Consider the following 18,199-nt stretch of genomic DNA (forward strand, 5'->3'; position numbering starts at 1 on the left):
ATGAAATGTAATATTCATGATATAGGGAACAAGAACTTATGTAATTTAATTATTTGGAATCACATTAAAACCATGGAATGAGAACATACTTTTCTCCAATACTAAACAGAACAAGTGAAATATTCCTATCATTTAAACAAATCTAAAATTTTCCAATTAAAGATTTAGTTAAAAAACATTTTGCTTTTCAATAGCAATTTTCATACACATCACCGAAAACATTATTGCAATTAGAAGCAAATAGCACAAAATAAATCAAATTCAAATTTGGTAGCCTGCTGTAATTACATTTTCTTATCTTTACATGAGGTATACTGCATTGTTAATGGCATCAACTTAATATATGATAAACCTAATGTATACACAACTATCTCTATTTTCTCTGTATTACAGTAGAAGTTAAATGTTAATGGCAAAATATTCAATTTTCTAAAATGACCCTATATTTTTTTATAAGTGCAACAAACAAAATTCACTACAGTTACCAAAAAAGACCAATCCCAACGGACTGGGGCGTATCCGAGAATCAAGAAAACCAAGAGATAAAAGCAAGTAGAACAGAGACAAGTACAGGGTTGAAGGTGTGAAGGTGTGAGTTGCTCCACCCAAAAAGCAGCTGGAGGCCCCCGTAACATGTTATGTGGTTGGAGAGAGACCCTCTGCATCCAACTGGTGGTTCCACACCCTTCATTATCACAAGAAAACTAGCTACACAGATAAACTCTCAGGAAAGAGAACAATGACAAGTCTGTCAACCAATGACAGATATAAAAGAATAAGAATTTAAAAGGTGGAAAGGGCAGGAACCAAGTATGTGCAGCCATGGGGCCTTTGGGTCGGAGCATGCGGCTGACTAGGCTAATGTGCCCTGCGTCGATGGGAGAAGTAAAAAGTGCTTTCACAGATAAAGCATGAAACCAAACAGGCCATTTTAGCACCATCTGCTAGCACCAGAGACAGCTTGTTACCTACTTTAAGGTTTCACCATAAGGTGGATCCCCACGTTTAAGCGTGTGGCCATGGTTAAATCCAAGTGCGGCCAAAGAGAAGCTGACAGACGACATTAGATTCCCAGCGAGAAGCACAAGAAGATTGCCACATATTCGTGGTCTCCATTATGGTCCACAATTTATTTGGAGAAATCAGGGCACACCAATTCTCATTCCAAGCATTTAACAACTGTTTGCATAGAGTATAATGAAGATCCAGTTCTGGTACCCCCATCTCCAAAGTTGACATCCTTGCAATCAACTTTTACCACTTGTCATACGTTCATCCCCTGAGATCCCAACATGACTAAGCTCATAGGGACAGTGGTGGTTCAGTAGCTTCAGCATACAGACACTCAACCGGGCTGGTGTAAAAGGCACCTATGGACTAACGGATGCCACAACTGTAGATAATATTGAGATGGCATAAAAGGGATGGGCATGCAGATGCATAAACAAAGCACACATGTAGTCTACTTTTCAACGGACAAGGGATCCGGTTCGATTGGCACCCCAAGAAGTACCATTGAGGACACCGAGGACATTGAGGGACTGTGTACAGTGGGCTGCCAGGTAAGAGACATGGGAGGACCAAGACTTTTCTATCAAGCACGAGGCCCAGGAATTTCGTAGTGTCAATGAATGGAAGGGCAACAGGCCCAAGATGAAGAGATTGGGGAGAAACCATTTGCGCCACCAGAGATTCATACAGACAGTTTTGTCATTGGAAAAGTGAAAGCCATTGGCAATGCTCCAGGAGTGAAGATGGTCAAGACAGCGCTGAAGACACCGCTCAGTGAGAGAGGCCCGTGGAGAACTGCAATAGATAGCAAAATCATCGACAAATAGGAGCTGGAGACACCCGGCGGGAGACAGGCCATGATAGAGTTAATGGTGACAGCAAAGAGGATGACACTCAGGATGGAACCCTGAGGCACACCATTTTCCTGAATAAAGGTGTCTGACAGAGCAGAATCCACATGCACCTTGAAAACTCTGTCTTGTAAAAATGCCCAAAGAAAACAGGGCAGGCACCCATGGAAGCCCCACATGTAAAGAGTACAGAGATTACCAGTTCTCCAGCAGGTGTCATAGGCCTTCTCCAAATCTAACAACTCTGCCACAGTCTGGGATTTCCACAGAAAACCCTTCATGACATGGGTGGACAAAGTAACGAGATGGTCAACTGCAAAATGCTGCGCTCTAAATCCACACTGTGGATTCGTGAGTAAATGGCGAGATTCGAGCCACCACACCAGCCGGGCATGAATCATACTTTCCATCACCTTGCAAATGCAGCTGGTAAGAGAGATGGGGCGGTAGCTGGAATGGAGGGTTTTGTCCTTACCGGGCTTACCTGGACACCAGCGTCCAGGAAATGTGCCCTCAGTCCAGATGCGGTTGGATTTGAGCAATGGCCATAAACTGTGCAGCACTGCATCCGTCTGGCAGGGAGCCTAGTTCACTGCATCTTGCTTGTGTGTAGAAAAATCCAGTTTGTCCATTGACTGTACAGCAGTTAGTGTGTATGACGTCTGAGTCTTTAAATTCATCAAAAGTGTCTAGGAACGGATTGCAAAAAACTATACAGTTTATTGATTCTTTCTGTCCGAAGGAGAGGTTGTGCCAGACAAAGACAGAATACACACTGTGGAGGCACACGCGATTTCTCCCTGAAAAACTGTGGCCGTGACTTCAGAACTTGGCGTCTGTTGTGGGAGGTAGATTTCCCTGCTAGGAAAAACCACATGGCAGTTTGGCTGCTCAGTGGAGCATAGAATGTGTACTACACAGTTGAGCGAATTGTTGGTGCCTAACCTGTAGGGGAGGGACCCCTTGCCTCGGTAATTAGGCTGATCACTGGGGTGGCCCGAAAGGCCCATGTCTCAAGTCAGGCTCAATGGTGCATTGGGTCTAGCATCTGCTCAAGGCAATGCTCAGCCACACACCAGTTCTCATAATCAAGACATGGCAGTATCAAAGCTCTGTAGAACCAAGAAAGTGTAGAGCTGTCTGCACCCCAGCTGGTGTTACTGAGACTGCGAAGAGTTAAGGCTGACTTTCACATGCCTCCCTGCAGTCAACCTTCAGCAACATCCACAGTTAAGGAGAAATAGTAGATGCGAAAGTTGTTAGCATGCAGGGAGGGTGACACTCTAGATCCCACAGCTGCAGCTAGACCATTGATAGCCACTAGAAAAACACACATGCAATGTAGAGCTCAAGTGAGACCCCGTTCTCTTTTATGTGGGGAGGACCATGAAAAGCACCATATTGAATACTGAAGTACAGTATTACAATAAGTTATTGACAAAAACTGGACAATGGCCCAGGAGACTACACTTGTGGAGGGTAATGATTGGTTGGATTGGAGAAAGGGACCAAACTACACGGTCATCAGTCCCTCCAACGTAGGAATAACTAAAAGGAAGGAAGAAGGCGGAAGAAGAGAGGAGTGAAAAAGTGACTAAAGACAGGGGCATGAAGGAAGAAGTACAGGTAGACAAGATAGACACTCAAGATGAAACAGACCCCATAAAGGAGTGGGAAGGCGGAGGGCGGGGGTGAACCAACGAGCCCAGTCCAAGCCAGTCCAATCGGGGCGAATCGGGGAGCAAGACAGCCTGCCATCCTCTCCACCAACTGATAAGGTTGAAGATCCCTTCCTTAAAGCGATAAAAAAAACCATCACGAAGAAATCTTTAAACTAGATCAGCCGCTGAGGCATTGTTAGCTACCGCCAGGGGTAGCGAATCAGGAAAGCTAAAAGTCCGTCTCAGGGCAGCTAAGTCAGGGCAGTCCAGTAGGAGGTGAATCACAATCAACAGTTATCCACAATGACAGAGAGGGGGTCCCCACAACAGAGGAGATAACCGTGAGTCAGCCAAGTATGGCCAACGTCAAGCCGGCTTTACGAGAGGCCCGTAAGGAGGACCACCACATAATTGTAGAATCCTGTATCGCCCTGATCTTGTTCGGCGAAGAAAGAGTGCCATTCTACATTCCAAGGTCTATTTCCAGAATGCCAATAGCAAGAGATAGCTCGTTAGTAGCCAATTTAGCCAATCGATCAGCAAATTCATTGCGAGGGATCTCAACATGGCCTGGTGTTCATTTGAACACCACTGAGCATCTACGTTTATCAAGGAGAGAAAGGGAGTCCTGGATAGCTATGACCAACGGGTGGCGAGGGAAGCACTGGCTGACAGCTTGCAAACTGCTCAAGGAGTCCCTACAGGTAGTGAAGGACAGTCCTGAGCAGAAGCGGACATAGTCCTGTGCGTGCAAGATGGCTACCAATTCTGCAGTAAAAACACCAGTCATCTGGCAAGGAACGAAGTTCCGCGTGTCTCGCACAGGTGCAAGCAAACCAGTGTGACCAGCAACCATAGAGCCATCAGTATAAATCACTTCTGAACCATGGAATGAACTGAGGAGACAGTAGAATTGGTGTCTAAGGGCCTCTTGAGCGATAGCATCCTTTGAATTGATGGAGAGATCAAGACAGAGCTGTGGCCGAGAGATGCACCACGGAGGGGTGAGCGGAGAAAATAGGCAGTAAAGGGAAGTGCTGGAGCTCTGAAAAAGAGTGACTGAACATGGGCAGCCATGGTAAGCCCACGTCCTGGCCATCACCGCGGGAGGTCGATCTCCGTGTCTGGATAAAGGAGGCCATAATTAGGATGCTTTGGGGTGCAGCAAATGCGGAGTGCGTAAGATATCAGCTGTTGTTGGCGTAAAACTCGCAGCGGTGGAATCCCCGCCTCTGTGAGAAGGCTAATCACAGGGCTAGTCTGGAAGGCACCATTCGCAAGTCATACCCCTCAATGGTAATGCAGAACCATAGACAGGACTCCCGTAGTCTAAACAAGACTGGACCAGCACTTTGTACAGTCGCAGGAGAACAGAGCAGCCTTCAACCCAGGTGGTATTGCACAGATCTAAGAACATTGAGATGTAACCAGCACGCCTTCTTCAGCTGGCGAAGATGAGGGAGCCATGTCAACTGGGCATCAAAGACCAGACCCAAGAAGCGATGGGTGTCCACCACCTCTAGGGATTGGCCATCGAGGAACAGGTCCGGATGGGGATGGACTGTACGGCGACAGTAGACATGCACGACACACGACTATTCCACCAAAAACAAAGCTGTGGGAGAGAGCTTGTGCCTGTTAGATTACCCCCAGCAGACGGCATTCTGCAGTGCCCATGATGCAGGAAGCGACAGATACAAAAATTTTCAGCATACAAAGACGGGAGGACACTGTCGGCCCAGCAACCGCCGCCACCAGTCCATTAATAGCGACGAGAAAGATAGGGATGCTCAGCACAGAAATGGAAGGTAATGAGGATGTGGTGGTGTTTCTTGTCATAAGCTGACTGGATAGCTGACTCCATGCAGACCGAACTGTCAGCAGAAGAACGGCCTATGCGAAAACCTCTCTGGGGCAGAGAGCCAAACCCCGATACTCTCTGTACTAACATAGCTGTCGGCTCACCACGTGTTTGAGCAACTTATAGAGAACATCAGTGATGCTAACTGGGTGGTGGTGGTGGTGGTGGTGGTGGTAGTAGTGTTTACACACTTTCAGTACTGGGACTATCAAACTTTCTTGCCACCAACACAGGGACTTACCATCACTCCAGATACGGTTAAAAACCGTAAGGATGTGATGCTGGCAATCCAATGATAAGTGCTTGAGCATTTGGCTGTGAGTATGGTCTAGACCTGGAGCCATGTCTGGGCAAAGGTGGAGGCCACTGAAAAATGTCCACTAACTGAACAGGGTACAGTAAGGTTCCATATGCCATGTAGCAAAGGAAGTCACTACTCCCTGTTTGAGGACACAAAATAAAAGCTGTCAGTTCTCAGATGCAGAGGCTCAAGGATAATGAAAAGCAAAATGTCTAGCAACAGTGTCCATTCACTGATAAACCAGGTGCACCCTTCTCATGCTCATAGATGTGTTTAATCTTCATGCAAACGTGTGAAGGACATTTACTTGGTCAAATGATAGCAACATGTTGCTTCCAGCATTCTTGTTTTGTTTTATGGGGTACTCCACTGACAGATGTTGCTTATGGTGGAGGGGGTGGGGGCTGTACACTGATGTACTGTCTTCTGACGGGGAGGACTCAAGGAAGATGGGCTAGCTGGGTCAGTTTCAAATAGATGGAATGGCTGTAGTTCTGCTCTGGACAACTGATCAATGCCTTCATGTGGCAGGAAGTAAAGGGCGATGGCAGTGGTGAAACCATACCAGTCAGCTTAGGGGAGAGCCAATCTTTGTGTACAACCATATGGATGACATTAAGGGAAGCTCAAAACGATCAGAAATGATCACTGCCACACAGGTCATCATGGACCTCCAATGGATGGAGGGGAGAAGACAACTGCAAATGGAAAGGTCACTGGTCCATGGCCAAAGAAGACCTATCTGCCACCTCACCTCAAAGTGTGTGGGGAAACCAGTATTTTAGAGGCACCGAGCAAGTTTTCAACAGTTATACCACAGGCAGTTCCACCCCACAAAAGGTTGCAGTCATTTAAGTCACCCCAAAAGTAGGGAGGGTGGGGTGAGCTGAGCTGAGTAAACAGGGCAGACAATGTGTTCTGGGTGCACACATTACCCAATGCTCTTTCATAGTGTGATTCTTAAAGTAGCCCCAATAGCCATGGAGGGTAGGGGCCCGCATTGCTGAGGAACAAGTATCCTGGAGAGTGATTACAAAAATGATTTAGCTCAGCCAAGCAGTGGAAAAACATGCAATTCCACTGCAGGAACATTATGTTATCAGTATCCCATGATGGGACCAAGGAGGCAGGGCGTGCCTCATGGTCACCTGCTGTCCCTCTTCTTGATACACTGTCAATTCAGTTTTGTTCCAAACCAGTGTGTGTGTGTGTGTGTGTGTGTGTGTGTGTGTGTGTGTGTGTGGGTGTGTGGGTGGGTGGGGGGGGGGGGGCTGTTCACTGCCTCTGATCCAGCAGCAAACGTGGTGTCTGATAGCACAGGGGCCACCCCCTTTTTGGTAGCCTACTACTTGTCCTTATATTATTTAGACACCTATGAGGAATTGTCTGCTCCAGGTTCTAGGAAAGAAGAGGAACCCGAAGTCATACTGCCTGCAACCTGTGGCTCCTGCAGCCAATAGCCGACATCCAGTTGTAGGTTAGCAGAGTTCTGGGAAGCAATTGTCCCAAGGGGGCCCTTCTTGGTAAGGGATGTCTGAGGAGAACATCACTTCTGTGGCTAGGGGTTGGGGACTAACTTCCCAATAGGAAGTGAATCGATGCTCATAAAGGGGGCTTTGAGGGAACAGTAGGTTTGGTTTCATTTTGCTTTGCTTTAGGATGCAAAAACAACTGGGGTCATATGCGCCTAAGTCAAAACTATAGAACATGAAGACAGAGAGGAGTTAAAAAAACTAGTATCAGTCATTCTGAATTTACATAATGGAAGACAGCTAAAACAGGCACACAGAAAAAGGGCTAAGAAAGACACTATACAGAAATGGAGGTACAAAACTCAAAATTAAATAGCCTCTGAAACATTGCTTTGGCAGATAAAAAGTAAGATGCGATTGACAGCTTGCGCGTCATTTGTTAAAATGGCTGGTAACACACGGCAAACCCAAACAGGGACGTAAAAGGTTAAAAAGGAACATTCCATCAGCAATGTGGTGGACAGTTAAAAATTGGTGCAATGCATACATAGTGGTGGGGTAGCACCACTTATCAAATGACGATGGCTAAAAAGGCAGTGCCCGATAAGCAGGCAAGCTATAATCTCCTCCTAGTGCGAAGGCAGAGAGGAGGTCGTCCAAGCCTCTGGGAGAGGCTTACTAAGCCGGAGCTTATTCCTGTGAACGAAGGACCACTGGCGATGCCGAAGGGACACCACCACCTGACAGACGGCAACACACAGATTGGAGGGAATATAGGTACTTGTGGGCTGAGGTACAAGGACTGCAGCTTTGGCACCAGCCTTATTTCCTGGCAGACCAACATGACCAGGGACCCACAGAAACATCACACTGGCTCCAACAAGAGTGAGCAGTTGACAGTTTTCCTGGATCCAATGCACTAATGGAAGGGGCGGTGGACAACACACAGACTTTGAAGGGCACTGAGTAAGTCTGTGCAGAGGACACAATTGGAAAGGCTGTGTCGCCGGATTTAGTCTGTGGCCTGATACAACATGAAGAGCTCAGCCGTAAATACTGAGGAGTGTGCCAGAAGCCGATATCTAAAGACACGGGTGTCAATGACAAATATGCACCCAACCCCACAGTCAGTCAGAGCCATCAGCATATACAAGGTACTGTTGCGCAGTTCCATGTGAAGGTCGTGAAACTGAAGGCGATAGATCGAGGCTGGAGTAGTGCCCTTAGGAAGTGAATGAAGGCCAAGGTAACATGTGCCACTTCACAAAGCCAAGGTGGCGAAGGGTTCACACCCACTGGGAAAGGTGCAGGTAGTGTGACGTTAAGCCACCGTCCACGTGCCGAAAGCAGACTCCAGGAGGTAACAGAAGAGGGATGAGCCCCATATTGACAATCACAGGAAGCACCAGAGGAGGTGGCCTAGGATTGGTGGCCATGCATGGCAGACGAACGGCATGCATACCAGCCGAGGAGAAAGTCACGGTGGTAGTACAGGGGTAGTTCAGCAGCTTCAGCATACTGATTCTCAACCGGGTTGGTTTAAAGTTTCGAACGGACAAAGGACTGGTACAAATGGAGGAGGGTAGCTCAATTGGCAATCCAAGGAGTACCATTGAGGACACGTAGGGCACTGAGGAATCACATACAGCAGTCTTCCAGGTAAGATACATGGGAGGGCCAAGAGAATTTCCTATTGACCATGAGCCCCAGGAACTTCGTAGTTTCAACAAACGGAAGGGCAACTGGCCCAAGATGAAAAGTTAGTTGGTTTAAAATAATTCCACAAGGGTGGGAGTAAAATAGTGATGTACAAAACAGAGCTGGAAGAAAGGAGAAAACCACAAGAATGATAGATGGGCAACAAACACCAAAATGGACAAAGTAGGACAAGAAAACCAGACACGCAAGAAACATGTAGAAGAGATCAAAACAACGGAGTAGATTACCATGGCTGGCTGACCATGAGAACACATTAAAACCTCCACCCTAAAAGCACTGGAATGGAGGACACAGAGGGGAAAAAAGGACATGTGCTGAAACTTACACTGAATGATAAATTCCTCCCTCACAAATAAAATGTAAAACTAAAGCTGCTGTTGAGGCATTGTCGCCCAACACCGAAGGTAGGGTGCTGGGAAAGTTAAAAGTCTGCCGCAGAGCAACTAAAAGTGGGCAGTCCAGCAAGGGATGGACGACCGTCATTTGTAGCCACAATGACAGAGACGTGGGTCCTCACAACAGAGGAGGTAAACATGTGTTAGCCACGTATGTCCAACACTGAGCTGGCAGAGGCCAACTGATTCCCTGCGAGAGGACCACATGGAAGACTTCCACACATTCGTAGTCTCCTTAATGACACCCAGTTTATTGTGTGTACTGTTATGCCATTCCGTCTCCCAAAGATGAAGAACCCTGTGGCATAAGACACAATGCCGGTCAGTTCCTGAGGTGCCCATCTCCAAAAGTGGTTTCCATGTAGCCTGTCGGCAAGTTGATTGCCTGGGATTCCGATGTGACCTGAGGTCCACATGAACACCACTGAACGATGGAACAGTTCCAGGGCATAGATGGATTCTAGACTAGATGCTACAAAAGGATGGTGAGGGTAGCACTGGTCGATGGCTTGTAGGCTGCTAAGGAGTCAGTACACAGGAGAAATGACTTGCCAGGGCATGAACAGATGTGCTTGAGAGCAAAAGATACATGTGGCCATCAGCTATCAAGCTGTCTGTGTAAAGCACTTCATGGCCCCAGTACATGTTGAGAATTGAGAGGAAGTGATAGTTGAGAGCCGTAGGGTTAATGGAGTCCTTAGAGCCATGTGAAAGGTCCAGAAGAACCTGCAGCCTAGGTGTACAGCCTGGAGGTGATCGTGAATGGACCTCAAGGACAGGTGGTAACTGGGAGGACTCCAGTTCCGACAGAAGGGACCAGACATGAACCGCAATCTTAAGCCCTGACCCGTGCCGCTGATGCAGGAGATGAACCACTGTGGTTGGGAAAAGAAGACGGTAATTTGGATGTGCAGGAGATCTATGAATGTGTGCAACATCACTGGCGAGCAGTTGTGCATGCCTAACCTTCAATGGAGGGACTCCAGCCTTCACCAGAACACTGGCCACCGGACTCTTTCTAAAAGCTCCTGTCACTTGGCGAATCCAACAGTGGTGCAATGGATTGAGTAAACGCAATGCTGAGGGCGCCTCCAAACCATTAACCAGACTCCCAAGTCAAGGCGGGATAGAACAAAGGCTCTCTAGAGCTGCACCAGCATAGAGCGATCTGCACCCCAGTTGGTGTTGCTCGGCAGTGGAGAGCACTGAGGTGCTGCCAGCACTTCCACTTAAGCTGACGAAGGTGAGGAAGCCAAGTCAATCAGGCATCTAAAACCAGTCCTAAGAATCGACATGCCTCCACTACAGTGAGTGAATCATCATTAAGGTAAAGTTCTGGTTCTGGATGAATGGTGTGACACCGAAAAATTCATGATACACGACTGCGGCTGAAAACTGGTAGCCGTTGGCTAGAGTCCACTACTGAACCTTGTGAATGGCTCCCTGTTGGTGCTGCACAGCAACACCAGTACTGGAGGAGCAGTATGAAATGCAAGGCATTTGCATACAGTGAAGGTGAGACCAACAGCCCTACAGCCGCTGCTAGACTTACTAACCACTAGAGAGAGAGAGAGAGAGAGAGAGAGAGAGAGAGAGAGAGAGAGCTGAATGCCATTCTCCTGAATATGGGGAAATTATGGGAGGCACTGACATGGACACGAGAAGTATGGAGCGACAAGAAGTTTTGGATAAAAATCAGGAGCGGGCCCTACAATGTGGCAAGGATATGACGTCGTCAGACCGTGTCGTATGCTTCACATAAGTCAAGAAAGACGGCAACAAGATGCTGGCGTCCGGAAAAGGTTGTTTGGATGGCAGACTCAAGAGAGACAAAATTATCACTGGTAGAGTGACCCTGGCGGAAACCACCCTGACATGGTGCCAGTAGGTCACGTGACTCCAGGAACAAACCCCACCGCTGACACACCCCATGTTCTAGCAGTTTACAAAAAAAGTTGGTGAGGATGATGGGCCAGTAGCTATCTACATTGAGTGGGTTTTGACCAGGTTTGAGAACTGGAACAATGGTGCTCTCCTGCCACTGTGATGGAAAAATGTCATCGCAGCAGATCCGGTTGAAGATGAGATGTTGCTTGTAGTCAGACGACATGTTTAATCATCTGACTGTGAATCCGATTCGGCTCAGGAGCTGTGTCGAGGCTATGTGCAAGGGCGTTGAGCTCCCACTCCGTAAATGGGGCGTTATAGGGTTCACTGCGGCGTGTTGTCAACGAGAGGACTTTCCTTTCCATCTGCTGTTTGAGGATGCGAAAGGGTCGGGCAAAAAGCTCGGGCAATCACATTTGCATCGGTAGATAATATGCCTTTGATTTTAATGCCAGGGAGTCCTGTTGGGGTCTGATACACAAAAAAAGACGTCTGATCTTCGTCCAGACTTGGGAAGGTGATGTACGGCACCCAATGGTCGACACATACCTCTCATAAAACTGTTTCCATAGTTTTATAAGCTGGTGAACGCAGGCACGGAGCAGCTTAAAGGCTATTAGGTGCTCTAGGGAAGGGTGCCATTTTTAACGCGACTTCCAGTGACCACCAAAGGAGTGTCTTTTACCAGGGGCACCCTAAAGAATGAGGAATCTCATTTTCCGCCGCAGAAAATGATTATTGTAGTGACCTGCTCAACGACAACATCAATCGCGTCATGTGGGGGAGATCCAGCAGTGACAGCAGAGGTGAAGGCTTCCCAATCTGCCTTGTTTAAAGCCCATCTGGCTAGTGAAAGGAATATGGGGAAGTGGTCACTAACACACGGGTCATCATGTGCTTTCCAGTGCGTAGATGGGAGAAGAGATCAATGGCCGAATATATGCCATGTGGCACACTGAAATGTGTGGGGGCACCTGTATTTAAGAGGCAGAGGCCAAGTTTAGACAGTAAATTTTCGACCCCCTATCTCTGCCAGTACGCATGGCGCCACTGCACAGGGGGTTATGTGCGGTAAAATCTCCCAGAAATAGGAAAGATTTAGGGAGCTGATCAATCAGTGAAGCCATTATGTTAAGGGGTACTACACCATTTGGGGTTTTATTTCTTAGCATTGAAGTTAGACCTTGACCGCTTAGAGACTGCTGGTGTTTGACCACAAACAAGAGATGACGTACTTTGCTTCATGGTGTGTCATCTGCCCTGATGTCACCCACTCCAACCAGAGTCCTCCCACAGGTGCTACACAGCCACCAGGTGAAACGCAGCCACAGCAAATGCCACCTGGCAGGATGACAATTGCCAGGAGTCCCGATGCCCCATGGTGACGGGCATCTACTCTTTGGCAAATGTAGGGAGTTAACGGCGCAGGCATCAGGAGAGCGATCCCTGTGTGGTCAGGGGGCTACATCCAACAGGGTACACGGTGGTGCCACACAATGAACTTCCTACCATGCTGGATGTCAGGTGCAAATTAGCAAAGAAGTCCATTATCGTCATCAGTGCAGAAAGCAATACTGCCAGTGGATGGAGGAAACGCACCCAGGAGGGTGACCTTGCCCGACAGCTGGAGAATGAGCAGAAGTGTAGATCCACATCGGCGACAGGTGCGAGAGGTCTCAGCGCATAATGGTCACTATGCACTATGTAAGGCACCCTTCTCCAAACTTCCCCAATTGACTCTCACTTCAGGAAAATTTAGAAGGACGGATGTCAAAACCTACAGGGGACCACCACAAAGGCCGAAATGTGAGAGACTCCTTTTAGTCATCTCTTACAACGAGCAGGAATACCTCGGGCCTATTCTAACCCCTGTACCCGCAGGGGAACAAGATGGTGGGAGAAACCACTTGCGTCGTCAGAAATTCGTACAGACGGTTTTGTCAGTGGAAAACCTAAAGCCATTGTTGATGCTACAGGAGCAAAGATGAGCAAGACATCACTGAAGATGCCGCTCAGCGATACAGGTCCATGGAGAACTGCAATAGATGGCAAAATCGTAAACAAAAAAGGAGTTGGAGATGCTCGGTGGGAACAGCCACAATACGGTTAATGGTGATAAAGAGGATGACACTCAGGACGGAACCCTGAGGCACACTGTTTTCCTGGGTAAAGGTGTCTGAAAAGGCAGAACCCACACGCACCTTGGAAACTCGATCTTACAAAAATGCCTGAAGGAAACAGGGCATGTGGCCACGGAAGCCCACAGGTAACTAGTATGGAGGATACCTGTTCTCCAGCAGGTGTCCTAGGCCTTATCCATATTGATCAACACGGCCACAGTGAGTGGACAAAGTAAACAGATTGTCAACTGCAGAGCGCCGTGCTCTAAATCCACACTGTGCATTCGTCAGTAAATTGGGAGACTCTAGCCACCATACCAGCTGGGCATGAATCATATGTTCCATCAACTAGCAAACTCACCTGGTAAGAGATGGGGCAAGTAGCTAGAAGGAAGATTTGTCCTTACTGGGCTTAGGTATGATTATGACAGACGCTTGATGCCAGCATCTGGGAAATGTGCCCTCTGCCCAGATGCTGTTGTACGTGTTAAGCAGAAAGTGTCTGCTCGCACACCTGAATGTGGAATGGTGTCCAGCCCTGGAGTGGAGGATCGGAATGAACTGAGAGCACAATCTAGCTCCCTTGTAGTAAAGGCAGCATTGTAGCACTGACTATTCGGAGATGAGAAGGTTATCACATTGGCCTCCTCCACTCTTTTCCGATCGAGGAAGGCAGGGTGATAGTGGGAGGAGCTCGAAACTTATGCAAAATGGCAGCCCAATGTGTTGGAGATAGCAACAGAGTCCACAATAACAGTCTGCAACTGTGAGGCCAGAAATGGGGGAATGGATCTGATTCCCAGGAATCCGTCTGAGGTTGGCCCACATGACAGAGGAAGTGGTGGAACTGTTACAATTACTAGTGAAGGAAATCCAGCTAACTCATTAGCTATCCTGAAGAACGCGATGACACTTTGCATGCATCACTTTATAATGAATGCATTTTGCCGCTGTAGGATGACTGTTAAAAATGCGGCGAGCACATCTCCATGTGCAAATTGCATTGTGGCATGCCTCAGTCCACCACCAAGTGACTGGGACACAATGTGGTAAAGACGTGTGAGGAATGGAACATTCTGCAGCAGTAAGGTTAACGTTGGTGAAATAGTCCATCTAGTCATCACAACTGGAGAAATCTTGTTCTCCGAAGGTCGCCAGGGAGGAGTAAAGCTGCCAGTCAGCCTTAGTAAGCTGCCATTTGGGCATGCATGCAGATGGGGTAGGAATCAGACGGAGAGCACACGGGAAATTATCGCTCGAGTAGGTATCAGAAAGAACGGACTACTCAACACAATGGACAAGCTGAGCAATGCAAAAGGATAGGTCCAAATGGGAATAGGTGTGTGTGAGAGGAGTGACATTGGATTTAGATTATTCACCGCCTACACTGGAAAAAAATAAAGAAACGTAGTAAAGCTGAAAAAGAACAAAAGCCCAAGAGAAGATTATGAGAATTCAACAACTAATCTAGAGGACATCGATTGTTGATGGAATCCCAGAGAATTGGGAAACAGCAGTTATTTCCCCTATAAACAAGAATGGTGACAAAATGGACAGCACAACTACGAAGATATTGTCCTCTTTAATATCTGCTGCAAGATTTTATCCAGTTGTATCCTGAATAGAATTAAGCCATTTGCAGAAGAAGTGGTGAATATCAGGACAGTTTTAGAAAGGACTGTTCAACTCTTGACAACATGTATGTACATCAGCAGCTCACTGAGAAGATATGGGAATATGCCAAATACCTTCATATGCACTTAATAGATTTTAAGACCGTGTATGAGTGCATCCACTGAGGGAGCTAAATGAATTGTCAGAACGACTTTGGAATACCCAAGAAACTCCTCAGCCTAGTTCAAGTTTGCATTACCAATTCCAAAGGTGAAGTGAAGCTTGTGAAATCAGGGAGCTTCAACATAAACAATGGGTTGATGCAAGGAGATGGTGTGTCACCAGTATTGTTCAGACTGAACCCTGGAGAGATAATGAGGAAAGCTTTCCACAAGAATTTCAAAGTGATTGAGGTAGAGGGTAAGAAAATCACACATCTTGCATTTGTCGATGACATCGCCATTGTACAGAACAATGGAAGAACCAATGGGGATAAGCAACAGTGTGGCGGCAGCAATGAGCAACCTCAGTCTCCTTATGAGTGAATGAAACACCCAAGTATCTGGTGGTGAGCAGGACTCATTCCTATCACTGACTTCCACTTCAGCCTATGGTAGTCTGAACCTGATGCTACATGAAGTTTATAATTTTTAATATCTGTCGTATGATCTTTATAGAAGATGCTTTATCTGAGGCAGAACTGAAAGAGAATCCAAGCCACGAACTGATAATACTTCAGTCTGAGTCACCTTTTTAAGTTGGGCAGTCTCAAGACTCCAGCTGTACACAACACTTAACCAATTGGGTTATATGGTGTGCCGGAAAAGACTAGTCTTCTTTTTGAGCAGAAAGTCTTCAAGGAAGATATATGGTCCGGTACAAGATAAGATCACCATGGGATGTAGGATCCAGCATAATTGTGAGCTGTATGGGGACTATAGCAGATGTAACATTTTAGGCCTCATGAGAACTGAACTGTTTGTATGGGCATAGCATGTCACACTGACAAACACTGATGGTCTTTGAAATCAGGGATTTTACTCCCTGTGGAAGAAGGCCAATAGGCAGACCCAAGAAAAGGTGGAGAGATGGAATCCATAAGAACATTCTGCAAATTGGCATTGCGGGCGATTGGTGAAGCAAAACAGGAAACAGAATCCAGTGGAAGAGGAGCATTGTAGTTACATGGGTCTGATCACATAAAAAATGCAAGTAAACAAACAAATCAATTTTGTCATATATGAGACAAGTGAATCTCAAACTTCAAGAAGCGAGTACGAATTCTAATTTCAAAGAGGGCAGGTGCTCACAGATTTATCTATTACTGAACCATTGGTTGATAAGTCATGATTGAAAATTACTAAAATTATTTACAGAAAGCTGTGAGGATTTCTAGAAGCTGTCTCAGGGGAAGATCAATTTGGGTTCTGGAGAAAGGTGTGAGCATGTCCCCATGATAATCTGCAAAGGACATGGAAATTCAGTTTTTCCAGAATGGTTAATATCTTGGAAAGAGGTTATAGGATAAATATTAACAGAAGTAAAACAATATGTAACTGGATGGATTATTTCTATCAGTAAAGTAAAACAAGAGTAGTGTAAATTTATTACATCAGGCACTGTTGAAGGAATCATATTAGGAAATTGACACTAGATGAGTTTTGTTCTTTGGAGAGCAAACTGACAACACGACCAGAAGAAGAAATAAAATGGTGGCTTCCAATAGCAAGAAAAGCATTTCTGAAAAAGAAAATTATGCTAACTTCCAATATAAATTTAAGTTTACCATCACCACTGCCACCAGATTTAAGAAAAAGGTATGTACTAAAAAGTACTTACTCCAGGCTTATTGGTTTCCACTTTATGCTGCTTGTAGTAATTTATAATGTCTTGGTCAGCTGGGCAGCTCTGTGTAAATGCATCCAACTGATACATATGGTACATATAGCGCCACAGTGCTGTCAATTCCATTGGAATTTCAAAATCTGTAAAGTATTTCCCTGCAACAAAAATGTTAGTTTATAGCTTCACTTTTGACTGTTTGCTGTCCTGAGAGACAATTGGAACACACACAGTAATAACAAGGTATTAAGGTAATAACAAGGTATTAAGTTTATCTGCTTATAAAGTAATCATCTATATTGTTCTCCCACTTCAAGCAGATATAGTACAATTTTTTCCTGAATACAATGAACCCTCAAGCTTTCAGCAGACACCATTTTGTATAATCAATAACATGCACATAAAAAATAATTAAGGCGATTTCCTGAAAACTTAAATTCTCTATATGAAATATACGAGGGCTTATCATGAATTGACCTCTAATTGGCTATTTAAAGTGAATGAATGCTTGTAGCTTCATAGCATTTGCTTGGTTAGAGCAGACTATGAAGGTTACATTGTGACAGTCAGCGCTCTGCTGCATTTGTCAGTACGAAGGCAGCAGATGACTTTTTAAATCTCCTGCCAGGTACATTTTGTAATTTGATATTGGAAGCAGGAAGCATCAACGCCACTAAGACTTATCGATTGGGTCATATTGTGGGGTGTGGGGTTGTGAGTGTGGTGCAGAAAATTGGCACACACATGCGCACGGTGAAAGTGGTTGAGCAGACGCTGTCCACTTGCAAAATGATCGTTACAATTTCTTGAGATCACAAAGTAATTATGACAACAGATCTCACGATAGTAAAATGGGAGAATAGTATGCTAACATGGTTACCATGAGGCTCTTACAAAACTCCAAAGGAGGTCAACCTAAAACAAATGGCGTAGTATGATACCAGGGGAATCATTCTTCACGACACTGCGATGCCCCATACTGCGTACTGAATGAAGGAAAAACATAGAATTTTTGGCTGGGACATTTTTTCAACATCCTCCCCATAGTTCAGTCTTACTACCAATCGATTTTCACCTATTTCCCAAAATGAAGGCCTAGCTGGCTGCTCGGCACTTCATGACTGATGATGATCTAAAACTGATCAGTCAACAACTGGATGAAGCACCAGGCAGCAATGTTTTTTGATGAATGGATCAAGTCTTGGTATGACAAATGTTTGAATTTGGATGGCAACCTGAGAAGTAATGTCAATGTTTAAGTACAGATAGTATTTACAATCAAAATATTTATTTTTAATTGCCAGTTGGATGTTAATTTATGAAAAGAACTTTTCTGTCCATTGCCAAAGCAGAGCTAAAAGTTATCAATTTACAAAAAGAAAAGATATTTCTTGTTACTGCCAGAATTTGCCAAGTGTTTCATGCCTGCTTTTGGATTGAACTGAGCATTCTATGAGGAAATGCA

General features: G+C 45.9%; 1 protein-coding gene across 1 annotated transcript in view; it reads right to left on the reverse strand.

The window, feature by feature from the left end:
• Window positions 1-18,199, reverse strand: part of LOC126237090 (chloride intracellular channel exc-4) — a 178,884-nt gene that overhangs the window by 1,871 nt on the left and 158,814 nt on the right. Inside the window, exon 5 of the mRNA XM_049946893.1 lies at window positions 16,732-16,892. Within this exon, the coding sequence (XP_049802850.1) occupies window positions 16,732-16,892 (161 nt within the window). The remainder of the gene's footprint in view (window positions 1-16,731; window positions 16,893-18,199) is intronic.

The sequence above is a fragment of the Schistocerca nitens genome, chromosome 2, assembly GCF_023898315.1.
Source record: "Schistocerca nitens isolate TAMUIC-IGC-003100 chromosome 2, iqSchNite1.1, whole genome shotgun sequence".
NCBI classification, from domain to species: domain Eukaryota; kingdom Metazoa; phylum Arthropoda; class Insecta; order Orthoptera; family Acrididae; genus Schistocerca; species Schistocerca nitens.